Here is a 14,038-nt window from a genome sequence, read left to right as displayed (position 1 = left end):
AGGGGCTCAACAAGCAGTTGACTGAGACAGACACAGATGCTTACACCCAACCGATGGACTAAAGTTAGGGACTCCTGTAGTTGAATTAGGGAAAGGCTGGAAGAAGTTATAGGGAGGGCCTCCCCATAGGAAGACCAGCAACTTCCTATGAAGTCTCAACTAGCCTGGACCCCTGACATCTCTTAGACATTGAGCCACCAAACAGACAGCATGCCCTAGCTGGTCCTAGGCTCCCAACACATATACAGCAGATAACTGCCTGGTCTGGCCTCAGTGAGAGAAGATGCACCTAAATCTCGAGAGACTTGAGGCCCCACAGATAGGGGAGGCCCAGAGGGGGCGTGATTATCCTCTATGGGAGAGGAGAAATGGGATAAGGAACTATTAGAGGGCAGAGCAGGGGGAGGATAATGACTAGACTGTAGAAAAAAAGATTAAAGATAATTTTTTTTAAAAATGTATATGGCAGTTATAAATACAGTTAAAACATCTTAATAGTCTAGTGATTTTATTTAATTAAATCAATTATCTATTTTAAAAATATACTAGGCATTTAGAAATTGTCCTTGTCTTTTCATTTGAACCAACAAGGCAACAAAGGCACAATAAAATGCTAATATTTACATTTTGCTTTTTAATAATTTTGAAACTCAGTTTCCTGTGTGGTAAAGGTACTAAACACTTAATAAATACTTTATCTAAACAATTTTTATCTTTCTTTAATCATAAAAGCACAGGTATGAGGCTGGAGAGATGGCTCAACAGTTAAGAGCACTGATTGCTCTTCCAGAGGTCCTGAGTTCAATTCCCAGCAACCACATGGTGGCTCACAACCATCCATAATAGGATCCGATGTCCCCTTCAGGTATGTCTGAAGACAGCAACTTCCATACATGGAATAAATAAAATAAATCTTTTTAAAAAGTACAGGTATAAGCAGTTATTCAGTTGACAATGACCATTTTTCTGAATTTGAGAAGAATTTGTTGTAGATGTTTAAAATCTGGTAGAATTTCAAGGAAAATCCATCTGGGCCTGTTGGTGTTACTGTTTCTGTTACTGTTGCTATATTTGTTATTTGGTTTCTCTAGAATAGTTTTGATTTTTGTTTCAATCTATTTATTGGTTATGAGGTTGTTTCAGCTGTGGAATTCTTGGTTTAAGTTTGGTAGATATGCTAGATATAAAATTGGTACACTTCATTTAGATTTTACAAATTAATATAAATACAGGTATTTAAAGTACTCCCTTGTAACATTCCAGTATTCTTTTCTGCTCATTGTTGTTATTCCTTTTTGAGTCATTGCTTTGCTTCTTTTGGTTAGTTAGGCCAAGGATCTGTTGATCATACTTAACTTCTCAAAATGGAGCCTTTTGATTAATCAAATCTTAGTACTGCTTTCTTTGTCTCTAGCTCATTAATTTCTGCCCTGATTTTTATTATTTCTTACTACTACTGACTTGGGATCTTAACGTGTTCCAGAAGTTTTGTTGTGTTGTGTTTTCATTTTGACTTAGCAGAGGAATTTATTTATATTATTATCAGTTCTTTGACTGATTTATCACTCAGTAATGAACCCTTTAATCTCTGTAAACCCATGTAATTGCTAAAGATTTAAACTTAAATCCACTTAAACTTTATCACACTATGATCAGATATAATACATAGAGTTATTTCATTTTTCTGACTTTTTTATGATGTATTTTGTTTTCAAATATGTGGCTTATTTTAGAGAAAATTCTATGTGCATATTCTCTGGTGTCTGGATAGAATATTCTTTGGATACCTCTTAAGTCCATTCTATGCATCATATTATTTAATTCTTACATTTCTCTATTTGTTTTTCATCCAGATGCCCTGTGTATTTGAGAAGATGGGCCACTGAACTAGCCCAATATTATTGAGTTTTTGTGAATTTGGTTTTGTCATGGAATATCTTGGTGTCTCCATCTTTGTTAATTGAGAGTTTTGCTGGATATGATAGCCTGGGCTGCCATTTTTATTCTCTTAGGGTCTGTATGACATCTCCCCAGGATCTTTGAGTGAGGTAACCCAATCATACAAAAACACTCACTGATAAGTGGATATTAGCCTAAAAGTTTGAATTACTCAAGATACAATCCACAGACCACATGAAGCTCAAGAAGAATGACAACCAAAGTGCAGATGCTTCAGTCCTTCTTAAAAGGTGGAATAAAAATATTAATAAGAGGAGATATGGAGACTAAGTTTGGAGCAGAGACTGAAGCAATGGCCATTCAGAGCCTGCCCCACCTGGGGATCCAGCCCAGATAGATAGATAGATAGATAGATAGATAGATAGATAGATAGATAGATAGACAGACAGAGATAGAGATAGATAGATAGATAGAGATAGATATACACACATACAGCCACCAAACCTAGACAATATTGCTGATGCCACAAAGTTGATGACAGGAGCCTGATATAACTGTCTCCTGAGAGGCTCAGCAAAAACATGACAAATACAGAGGCAAATGCTAGCAGCAAACTATTCAACTGAGAATGGGTCCCCATTGGAAGAGTTGGATAGATGTCTGAAGGAGCTTAAGGGGCCTGCAACTATATAATAACAACAATACCAACCAAACAGAGCTCCGGGAGGGCTAAACCACTACCCAAAGAGTACACATGGACAGACTCATGGCTACATCTCAATATATAGCAGTGGATTGCCATGTTGGGCATGAGAGAGAGAAGACCCCCTTGGACCTGTCAAGGCTGTACTCTGCCCCCCCCCCCCAGTGCAGGGGAATGTCAGGGTGGGAAGGGGAAGGGGTTGTTGAGGAGGGGGAACACACTCATAGAATAATGGGGAGGGAGGATAGGATAGGGAGCTTATGGTTGGGAAACCAGGAAAGGGAATAAAGGGATCCTGCTGTAATTCTGATAGGCCTGCCTTTATCTGTTACTTGACCTTTTTCCCTTACTGCTTTTAATATTCTTTCTTTCTTTTGTGCATTTGGTGATTTGATTATTATGTGATGGAAGAAGCTTTCAGTCTATTTGGAGTTCTCTAGGCTTCTTGTATGTTTGTTGGCATCTTTTTCTTCAGATTAGGGAAGTTTTCTTCTATAATTTCGTTGAAGATATTTACTAGCCCTTTCATTTGAGAGCCTTTGCTCTCTTCTACAGCTATTATCCTTAGATTTGATCTTTTAATTGTGTCCTAGGTTTCCTGGATGTTTGGGGCTAGAAGCTTTTTCATTTTGCATTTTCTTTGACTGTTGTGTCAATATTTTCTATGGTATCTTCTGTACCTGAGATTCTTTCTTCTATCCCCTGTATTCTGTTGGTGATGCTTCCATCTATGACTCCTGATCTCTTTCTTAGGTTTTCTATCTCCAGGGTTGTCTCCCTTTGTGATTTCCTTATTGTTTCTATTTCCATTTTTAGATCCTGGATGGTTTTGTTCAATTCCTCTACCTGTTTGGTTCTGTTTTTCTGCAATTCTTTAAGGGATTTTTGTGTTTCCTCTTTAAGGGCTTCTACCTGTTTACTTGTATTCTCCTGTATTTCTTTAAGGGAGTTATTTATGTCCTTCCTGAAGTCTTCAATCATCATCATGAAATGCAACTTTAAATCAAAATCTTGCTTCTCTACTGTGATGGGGTATCCAGGACTTGCTCTACTGGGAGAACTGAGTTCTGATGATGCCAAGAGTAGCCTTGGTTTCTGTTGCTTGTATACTTGTGCTTGCCTCCCACCATCTGTTACTCTCTACTGCTACCTGCCCTTACTGTTTCTTACTGGAGCCTCTCCCTCCTGTGTTCCTGATTGGGTCAGAATTCATCAAAATCCAGCTGTCTCTGTGATCCTGTGATTCTGTGATCCTGTGATCTTGAGATCCTGGGTGTTTCAGAGGTCCTGAGAGTCTAGCACCTCGGAGATCCTGAAATCCTGGTGTGACCAAGCTCCTGAGATCTTGTTGTGTCAGAGCTCCTAGGGCTCAAGCTTTCTCAGGGAGTTGCAGGAGTGGGTTGGGAGCCAGAGTTCTGGGTTTGCTCTGGGCACTGGTGCAAGCTGGAAGGAACCCGTGCCTCTGGTTGGGCAGGGGTTTGTGTGTCCCTGGTTCCTATGATGTTTCCAGTTACTCTGAGTGTTGGGAAAGATGTTGGGGCCTCAGCTGTGATCTTGAGTGTGTTAGAGCTCCAGTCAAGCTTCCTCTGTGATCCTGTGATCCTGGGCATTTCAGAGCACCTGAAAGTTGGGCTTCCTCTGGGTGTTGTGGGAATTGGTGAAGAACCAGCACCCAAGGTCTTTTCAGGGCATTTGTTCAGACCTGTAGGGCTTTTGTTTTGTTTTATTTTTGTTGGATAACACTCACTATTGTCTTTAGGTTCATTGATTTTTTTTTCCTGTCTTCTTGAAAAACACCTTGAAGTTTTTAAGCATTTTATGACTGTATTTTAACTGGGTCCAACTAGACAACTCTCACTGGAGGGAATCTATGTAGACTGAAGAATTTGTGGGGATGTATAATGTTCAACATTTCAAATGGTTTTTCTTTTGGTGATGAGTCCTGCACATATGCAATTTTTTTATTTTGTATCTGATGTGGTCTCAATAGACTTGACTGAAACAAGGATATGTATCCTGGACAAGACTGAAGGTTGTAAAGGTATGGATGGATTTCTTAATTAGAGAACTAGATATTAGAACCAGACTCAGGCTGATGATTGAGATGAATACCTTGGGTCAAAGATCCAGTCACTAAGAAGTGTCTGAGCACTGTATGTACTGACCAGCCTGGATCATAGCACAAATTTCACATAGGGAGTAAGGGAATATTATATAATAGACAGAGAGGACTGGGTTGGGGCAAGATACTTCATCCTAATCAAAACCTGGAGCTAAGTCATCATTTTAATCTTTGGACTAGAGAATTTATAATACTTTTTTTATTAACACAATTATGCATTAGAAGAAATTTGCATCTTAGAGTAATCATCTTCTGAAAATAAGTTTGTCTTCTTGAACCACCAATCTCCTTGAGAAGTCCTGGAGGAACTTCTTGGACAACTTGCAGAATGAGGATAGAGACAAGGATTAATGTTGTACTGCACTGATGCTTGTCATAAGAATCAGTTTAAACTTCAAAATCTGAACAAATACATAAGAGACAGACTGGAGCTCATCACATTCTTGCATTCTTTTACTGAGTGTAGTCATACTATGAAATATTCATTCTGCCCCTCATAATTACACTGTGTCTTTATTTGGTGAAACAGGACAGGTATGCAAGCCTAACAAGTATGCCTGGGTATAACTAACATTACTGTGAAGTAAATGTGTGAAATAAACAGAGAAGGTGAGTTTACAAAACACCAAAAAATGAGGCACTTTCAAGTCAATTTTTATTCAGGAAATTGCTTTGGACTATGTTTTTCACAGCCATGAGGACATCTTTATTCCGAAAGCTGTAGATTATGGGGTTGAGTGTAGGTGTCAGGATGGTATAGAATATCGCCAGAAACTTATCCTGCCCTGGAGTGTGGTATGAGCGAGGTCTCATATATGTGAAGATGAATGGCCCATAGTACATTATGACAACAACCATGTGAAAGGAACAGGTAGAAAAGGACTTTTGCCGAGCCCCCGATGACTGCATTTGGAAGACAGTGAGGAGAATTTGCACATACGATATAGAGATCATGGAAAATGGGATTAGCAGAAAAATAATGCCACTCACATAAACTCCTCTCTCATAGTGTGTTGTGTCTATACATGACAACTTCAACATGGCAGGGACTTCGCAGAAAAAGTGATCAATAGCCCGGGAGCGGCAGAAGGGAAAATGGAGTGCAAAAGCTGTGTGCACTATGGAGTTGAGGATCCCCACTAGCCAGGAGCCTGCAGCCAGGAGCCCACTGGAGTTATCTCTCATCAGCACAGGATAGCGAAGTGGGTGGCAGATAGCCACATATCGATCATAGGACATGGCTGCCAGGAGAAGGCACTCACCACCTAGCAAGGTGAGGGACAGGAATATCTGGAAGCCACAGCCTGCAAAGGAAATGGTTCTGCTGCCTGAGAGAAAGTCGGCAATCATTTTAGGAACAATGTTGGAAATGTGCAAGATGTCCATGAAAGAGAGGTGACTGAGCAGGAAATACATTGGGGTATGGAGTCGAGAATCCCTGTGGATTAGGAGGATCATGAGGGTGTTTTCTGTTATTGTCATAATAAAAATGAAAAATATAAATGAGAAAAAAACTAAGCTTGTCTTGGAAGAAGAGAACAGTCCCAAGAGGATAAAGTCGCTGCTGAAAGTGTAGTTCCCAGGTCCCATCATATCTCCTCCTATGTTACCTACAAAGAGATGATTATTTAACTATGAGAAAGTTGCTAAATCTTGGAGGCACTTACAAGTTCACACAATGAAATGAGTTGATATGCAATTTCTATTCACCATCAAGTACCTTACAGAGGGCTTCAGAGTGGATGTGTTATACAAGTACATTTTTTGTTGTGGTGTTTCTAACAAATTTTAGTATCTAGTGCAGAATGTACCTTTTTATATTTTAGATGTGAAACTTCACTTACTTGCGTATGCTTTACTTCTGTCCAGCCATTTCTTGAGTAAAGCTTTTCACAATTGTTCCCCCTGTGTAAGCTCCACTAGGGAGTCCTGGACTCTCCCTAGACCCTAGGCATTGTAAATTCTTTCATTGATTAACTGCATTTTCCAATTGAAACTCAGACTTCCCTGCTGTTTTGCAATCTGCTCCATTTTGAAATCTTGGATAAAACAAACGGGCTCCACTTATGAAAAGTAGGAAAGAATCACAACAGCATGGACTGTCTGGGTCGTTCTGTGCTGAGTTCAATGCAATGAAGGGAGCTGCCCTAGATTAGTTTTAGAAACATTCAACACTTCTTTCAAATGACTATGTGATTGAACATCTGTGTGTGTGTGTGTGTGTGTCTGTGTGTGTGTCTGTGTCTGTGCATGCATGTTTGTGTGTGTATGAGAGAGAGAGAGAGAGAGAGAGAGAGAGGGAGATAGAGACAGACAGAGAGACAGAGACAGAGAGACAAAAACAGTGATGGAGACAGAGATTCTACATGTATCTAAAATATTTCTTTATTTCCTGAAAAGTTATTTACAATCCTTAACTTATATAGTTCATTATTAACCCAACTAGCCTGCACAAGTGGCTTAGCTGATACCTACCTAAGAAACCACATAAAAGCTCATTGTTCTTATCCACTTCATGAGTCAGGCTGTGCATGTCTCATCACTGAGCAATGTTCCGCTAAATTCTCTTTGAAGTTTCCTTCTAGCTTTAGGCACAGCTATAGATTAACTTCGTATGAACTGCATAAGCTTTATCAATTTCCTTCATTTTATTTATTCACTCATGTGTATATGTGTGCATGTATATGTACACACATGGAGGGGTCAGCAGATCAGTTCTTTAGAGACAGTTAGTGCTTAGATTACATTTTCATTTTACTACCTCGTCTTTATTCTCCAGAAAAAGTATGCAAACTTTTAATTTTAGCTGGTAGTCATTGCTCAATAATTAAGATAAAGCTATACATTCAATTCTGAGAATACTTATTGACAAAATGTGTGCTACGGAAATAGTGAAGAGTATTACATTTAACTGCATACTTACATGAAAGCACTGATTTTATTGTCTGCACCTATAAATGACCCACTAGTAAATCCTATCATAAAATCTTCAAGCCTCTAATTTCACTTGGTTGGTAAGAATCTGCATGTGAACAACAGCATAGTCTAGTGTTAATGCTTACTGATCAAGCACATGAACATGGGTTTAACTCCAAATACTGTTGGTTCCTACAAATTTACACACTAGCATTTAAACATCCAGTAAACACTGAAGTATGTTCATTTTTAGTAAATAACATATCAGGTGCGTGAGTAAAAGAAATGCAATAATTTCTTGGCTACAAATTGAAGTTCTGTTAGGTCAAAAATATGTTTTAAGATGGCAATACAAACTATATATTATCTGCAGACACCAAACCCAAACACTATTGCCGATGCCAAGAAGTGCTTCCTGACAGGGAGCCTAAGAGGCTCTGCCAGAACCTGACCAATACAGATGCAGCTGCTTGCAGCCAACCATCAGACTGAGTGTGCGGACCCCAATGGAGAAGTTAGGGCAAGGACTAAAGCTGCTGAAGGGGTTTGCAATCGCATAGGAAGAACAGCAATATCAACCAACCAGACCCCCCAAAGTTCCCAGGGACTAAAGTACCAACTAAAAAGTACACGTTGGGGGCAGGGGGACCCACTGCTCCAGCTGGATATGTTGCCTTATTGAAAATCACTGGGAGGGAAGCCCCTTGGTCCTCTGGAGGCTTGATGGTCCAGGGTAGGGGAATGCTAGAGTACTGAGGCAGGAGTGGTTGGACCAGTTGGGGAGCACCCTCATAGAGGCAGAAGGAGGAAATAGGAGGTCTGTGGAGGGGAAACTGGGAAGGGGAATGACATTTGAAATGTAAATAAATAAAATAACTAATTAAAGGAACTGAAGGGGCTTTCAACCCTATAAGAACAACAATACCAACCAACCAGAGCTCCCAGGGACTAAACCACTACCCAAAGACTATACATGGACAGACACTGGACTACAGCTGCATATGTAGCAGAGAATAGCCTTGTTGGGGCACCAGGGGAAGGGGAAGCCCTTGGTCCTGCTTATGGCTGAACCCCCCATTGTAGAGGAATGCCAGGACAGGGAGGCAGGAAGGGGTGGTTGGTTGGGGAGGGGGAACACCTCATAGAATAATGGGGTGGGGGATGGGAGAGGGCATTTATGGATGGGAAACCAGGAAAGAAAAATAACATTTGAAATGTAAATTTAAAATCCAAAATAAAAATGAAAAATAAACTGTATGTCACTGTCTTAAAACAAGTTAAGAAAGTTTAAGGCAAGATAGATAGGTAGATAGATGATAGATAGATAGATAGATAGATAGATAGATAGATAGATAGATAGATAGATAGATAGATAGATATCCTAAAATATAGTTTCTGTCTCATTAAACAAAACACAGACCAGACAAAACTATGAGAATTTGTTTTAAAGCTTCTTTGAAATTCAATCAAGATGATATCAGTATTTGCTAGGGTTGTTTTTAAGATGAAATGAAACAGATTAAATACATGCTAGAGGGGGGAAAACATATTCTAGAATAGCAAGAAACAATAACTAAGACTGTTACTAGAATTGTTTTGTTAATAGTCTCCTATAGTTGCTATGTTCTCACTTGTTAATATTCTAGGGTAGTTTAGATAGGAGGGGGATATAAGGAAGAGGAAAGGATAGAGAATGGGACAAGCAGCTGAAAGTGTCAGATGCAGATATTTGCACCCAACCTATGAACAGAAGCTGCTGACCCCTGTGATTGAATTAGGGGAAGAAGCTGAGGAGGGCAACCCTTTAAGAGGACCAGCAGTCTCAATTAACCTGAACCCCCGAGATCTCTCAGACACTGGATCACCAACCAGACAGAATACATCAGCTGATTTAAGGTCCCCAACACACATACAGGAGAGAACTACCTGGTCTGCATTCAGTCAGACAAATTGCACCCAACCCTCAAGAGACCAGAGGCCCCAGGGAGTTGAGAGGTCTGATGGGGAGGAGGTATGAGATGTGGACCCGTGAGTGAGTGTACCAGGAGGGTAATAAAATCTGGAGTGAGTGTGTGTGTGTGTATGTATGTATGTATGTATGTATGTATGTATGTATGCATGCATAGATAGATAGATGATAGATAGATAGATAGATAGATAGATAGATAGATAGATAGATAGATAGATAGATAGACAGACAGATAAAGAGAATGGGAAAGTCTTGGAGACTACAGATGAAGATCCCAAGATGAAACCCAGCCAGGAGAAATTATGTTACATTATGACTCCCTGTATACTTAAGTGGGTTTGTGGGCTTCCTAGAAGAGAAATAATTAACATACTGGGTATGAATGTCTCAGTAAGAAATACACTTGAACATATGCTTGGAAAATAAAATGACACTGCTGAGCCATCAAGCTGATCACAAATTCATTTCCCACCAACTGTTGTTTGTTTGCTTGCTTGTGTCTGTGTGTGTGTGTGTGTGTCTATGTGTGTGTCTGTGTGTGTGTGTCTGTGTGTGTGTCTGTGTGTATGTGCCTGTGTGTATGTGTCTGTGTGTGTGTGTCTGTGTGTGTGTGTCTGTGTGTGTATCTGTGTGTGTGTCTGTGTGTGTGCGTGTGTCTGTGTGTGTGTCTGTGTGTATGTGCCTGTGTGTGTGTGTCTGTGTGTGTGTCTGTGTGTGTGTCTGTGTGTGTCTGTGTGTGTGTCTGTGTGTGTGTCTGTGTGTGTGTGTCTGTGTGTGTGTGTCTGTGTGTGTGTCTGTGTGTGTGTCTGTGTGTGTGTGTCTGTGTGTGTGTCTGTGTGTGTGTCTCTGTGTGTGTGTGTCTGTGTATGTGCGTCTGTGTGTGTGTGTGTCTGTGTGTGTGTGTCTGTGTGTTCAACACTCTGGCTACACGCAATCCCTGCAGAGTTGATACGTATCTAGACTTTTTACTGATAGCGATTTTTAGTAAAATCATATATATCACAATGTCATCAAATTCATAACGCCAGGTGCTGAGCTATTACAATAAGTCCCCTCTAACAGCCTTCATCCAGCAAAGCCGTGAACGGGCATCCGTGATTCTGGAGCTCACAGATTCCGAATGGCGTCCTTTTGCATCATGGAAAAAGCTCACATCTCCTTCCTTCTCTCCTGTATACAAACCACACCTTCACACAAATCATACTTCTTCAAGCTCTGCCTCTGTAAACAGCGTCCATGTAATGTGTCCTCTCAAATTCTATGAAACATGTGTACACATGGTAGTTCCACATGCCCATTACTCACCCCCAACTTTGAACTGAACATTTCCACTGATTCAGCATCGAGTGCATAATCCTCTGCCATTTATTTTCCTGAACACCTATAGAAGGTGACTAACTGATGTTGTTCTCCAGTTATAGTCCATGTGGATGAGAACTAAGACACATACCTTTATCACTTCCATTACATAGGTTTCAGCATATGATTATGAGCAATTCAAATGGAAGGATTACAAGAGCAGGAAGCTGTGGCTCCACTTCCCTGTCAAATGAGTATATTCTCAATCACAAGACCTGCTGCAGGTTGCCAACAGCAGCACCTATTTCCTTTTTAAAAAATTATTAAAGCCTTGTTTTATATTCATTACCTGTCTGTTTCGCTGAAGACAAAACCAATTTCTGTTGTATTATATACCTGATAAGACGGAATTACAGTATCTATAAGGTATTTCCAGTATAGTAAAAGTGGCTGAAAGAAAAAAAGAAAGTGATCAGTGAATCTAGAAAATGACTTTGTCCTTTGTCTAGTCCCACTTATCTATTCTAGCACACACATACACACACTCACACACACACACACACACACACACACATTGCAGCGAGTAAGGCTTTGTTGCTAATTTCAAGAAAAGTACAAAATATTGAGCATGTGTTTGGTAAATTACAACAATGGTAATATAAAGTCAGGTTTGAGTTAGCAAAGATGAAAAATAGGTTTTGCTGATAAACATTGACATGTCTCACATATGGAAGTATATTACGTAACTCATGTGACTAAGAGCCTGGTAAGAATAAAAATCTTTAAGCAATCTACGCTTAAATAATAGAGCATGTCAGTATTAAATGCACATACCTGCATTACTAGGAGAGTCCCAGGTCATACCTTTCAAGCACTGTGCCCCGAGCACTCTCTTGAAGAGAAAACTCTGAAATGTTTAAGCCAAGTTTCTTACTCCTCAAATTTATTATTGTAATATACCTCCAATGCAACCCATATTTGACTAATTTCTGAGCAATCAAAAGACTAAATTCTCTTTCTTGACAGCACATCAGAATGATATTGCTTTAAAACAGAAGTGAAATGTCCACTAGTTTTGAATCACAAGGACTCTCAAGATATAGGTCTGGCTGTTACCACTTTAAACTCTAAATGATAAAAACCTCCTAAAGTAACGTTGGCAAATGTGGCCACCCAGTTTGTGATCATCCTCATATCTCCTACATGTCACATAGGAAGTGAGTATGGACAAAGAAAAGAACTCAAAGTAAGGGCCACACCAATGATGCATCATTACCATATGGGCACCAAAGTATCTTCAAAGGACCAGATGAGCCACACAGCTTCATCATGGCAACCAAGCTCTTCAGGGGGGTGGCTGCCTATCAAGAGTGTTTAAATTACTTCTTTGAAGTTTAGCAGTTTTGATTGGAGAAAGAATAGTGGCAATAGCCATGACCTTTCTAGTTCTGTTTAGTTTAATTCTCACTTCTTGTTAGTAAATTAACGTAGTGAGTAACACTGTCTCTCACCTTCCTACAGCTAAAACAAAGCAAAAATTTTAAACTTCACATGTTCATATTTCTTCTAAGTTATTTCAAATAATTTTATTGGGTGTTTATCTAAACGACAATTTCATTTAATCAATTTTAGAATGTCTAATTTTAAATTAGATGATAGTATGCTACTTATATAATTATTATACAATGATATATGTCTTTGTGAACAGAATTAATGTAATGTAATAAAGTATTAATAAGAAAAAGTTCATTAAATTGGGTTCAAATATCTAATAATAAAACAATAGCTATCAGCACCCATTCACAACTTACTCCCGTAAACACTCCCATTAGTGTGTAAACTTGTGTGACCTCCAATTTAATATAAGTTTAGACTATCGTATTCAAACCAAGTAATTCTCATTTTGCATAACATAGAAGTTAAAAGTATCATATTATATCGATGAATTCTCTGCCCTAGATTCTCAAATTTTTAGTTTTAAAAAATCAACATTTCTTTCTGTAATACAGCTTTGAATACGTAAATATTTTGTCACATTTCCATAATTTCTTTAAAAATTCATGAAATTGTCTATCTGTATTTAGCATTTCCAGTGAATGTTTTGTGTTTACAAAATTTAGCCAATGTCCTATCTTTCCCATACTTTGGTTTCTTCTACAGAGACCTTCTGCCCTAATAATTCCAAAGGTCTCAAGGCTTTCCATTCTCCAAATATACATTTGAAATGCTCTTAGCGTAGAGCCTCATGCTTTCTGCAGAGAAGATTAGTCTGTGCTGTTCAGAACCAGCCAACTGCATCAAGGCATCACACTCAGTAAGCGAAGGGTTTACATGAGTTCAGTAACTGCACCAGTTCAGGACTGGGGATTACCACAGCGTAACCAGGCACATGGTGAGGCAAAGCATGCATCCCAGCAGGACACAGTCTTCCCTCCTTGTCCTCTTGCTCACCACATACCTGATTTACCAGGTAACACACTTTATCCTCTAGGTTCAGCAACATAAGGGGCATCTTCAGGATGCTGTTCTCTTGATAAATGCCTCTATAGACGCGATGGAAGGTACCTCACATCCAGAATCCACTTCAGATTAACTCAAAGTGGGCCTGGATCATTAAGGTGCAACATGGATAAACGTGGAAGACATCTAGTCCCCTTGAAATTCTTGGTGTGTGGTATCTGAGAGAGAAAGCAGCCATCTTTTGAAAGGAAAGCATTGAGAATTGGATCCCCTGAGAGTCAGCTGGCATACAGAAGTGACCTGTGTGGGAAAAATCAGTACACTGTGACATTCTTTGCGTTGAAACAAAAGGATTTTGGCATCATATAATCAAAAAATAACAATCAAAATATATAAATAAGTGTTACATTCTGAGAACTAATTTTATTGATCTGGTCATAATACTTATGACTAAACTTTTCCATGCATTTCAGACTTCAAGCAAGATATCAAACATCTCTTGTTTAATAAAACCTTACACGATTTGTTCTAAGTTTGAGAGAGATAACTTAAGATGACCTAGATCATCCGGCCCGCAGCAGCTCTCTGCTCCCAGACCCCATGAGAGAGAGAGACCTCACCGCCAGGTCAGGTGGGCACTCCTGAGGCTGCAGAGCGGAAGAGACCACCA

General features: G+C 39.5%; 1 protein-coding gene across 1 annotated transcript; it reads right to left on the bottom strand.

The window, feature by feature from the left end:
• Positions 1-5,372: 5,372 nt before the first annotated feature.
• On the bottom strand, positions 5,373-6,314 carry Or2aj4 (olfactory receptor family 1 subfamily O member 4). Its single transcript, NM_001000044.1, has one exon. It carries the CDS (start codon positions 6,312-6,314, stop codon positions 5,373-5,375), a length of 942 nt encoding a protein of 313 aa, NP_001000044.1.
• Positions 6,315-14,038: the final 7,724 nt, after the last annotated feature.

Source organism: Rattus norvegicus, chromosome 11 (assembly GCF_036323735.1).
Source record: "Rattus norvegicus strain BN/NHsdMcwi chromosome 11, GRCr8, whole genome shotgun sequence".
NCBI classification, from domain to species: Eukaryota; Metazoa; Chordata; class Mammalia; order Rodentia; family Muridae; genus Rattus; species Rattus norvegicus.
The sequence above is the reverse complement of the archived record's forward strand: the minus strand, read 5'-3'. Positions and strand labels throughout refer to the sequence as shown.

Excerpts from the sequence above, each read along its gene's own strand:
- Or2aj4 (NM_001000044.1), bottom strand. The coding sequence starts at position 6,314 with ATGGGACCTGGGAACTACACTTTCAGCAGCGACTTTATCCTCTTGGGA.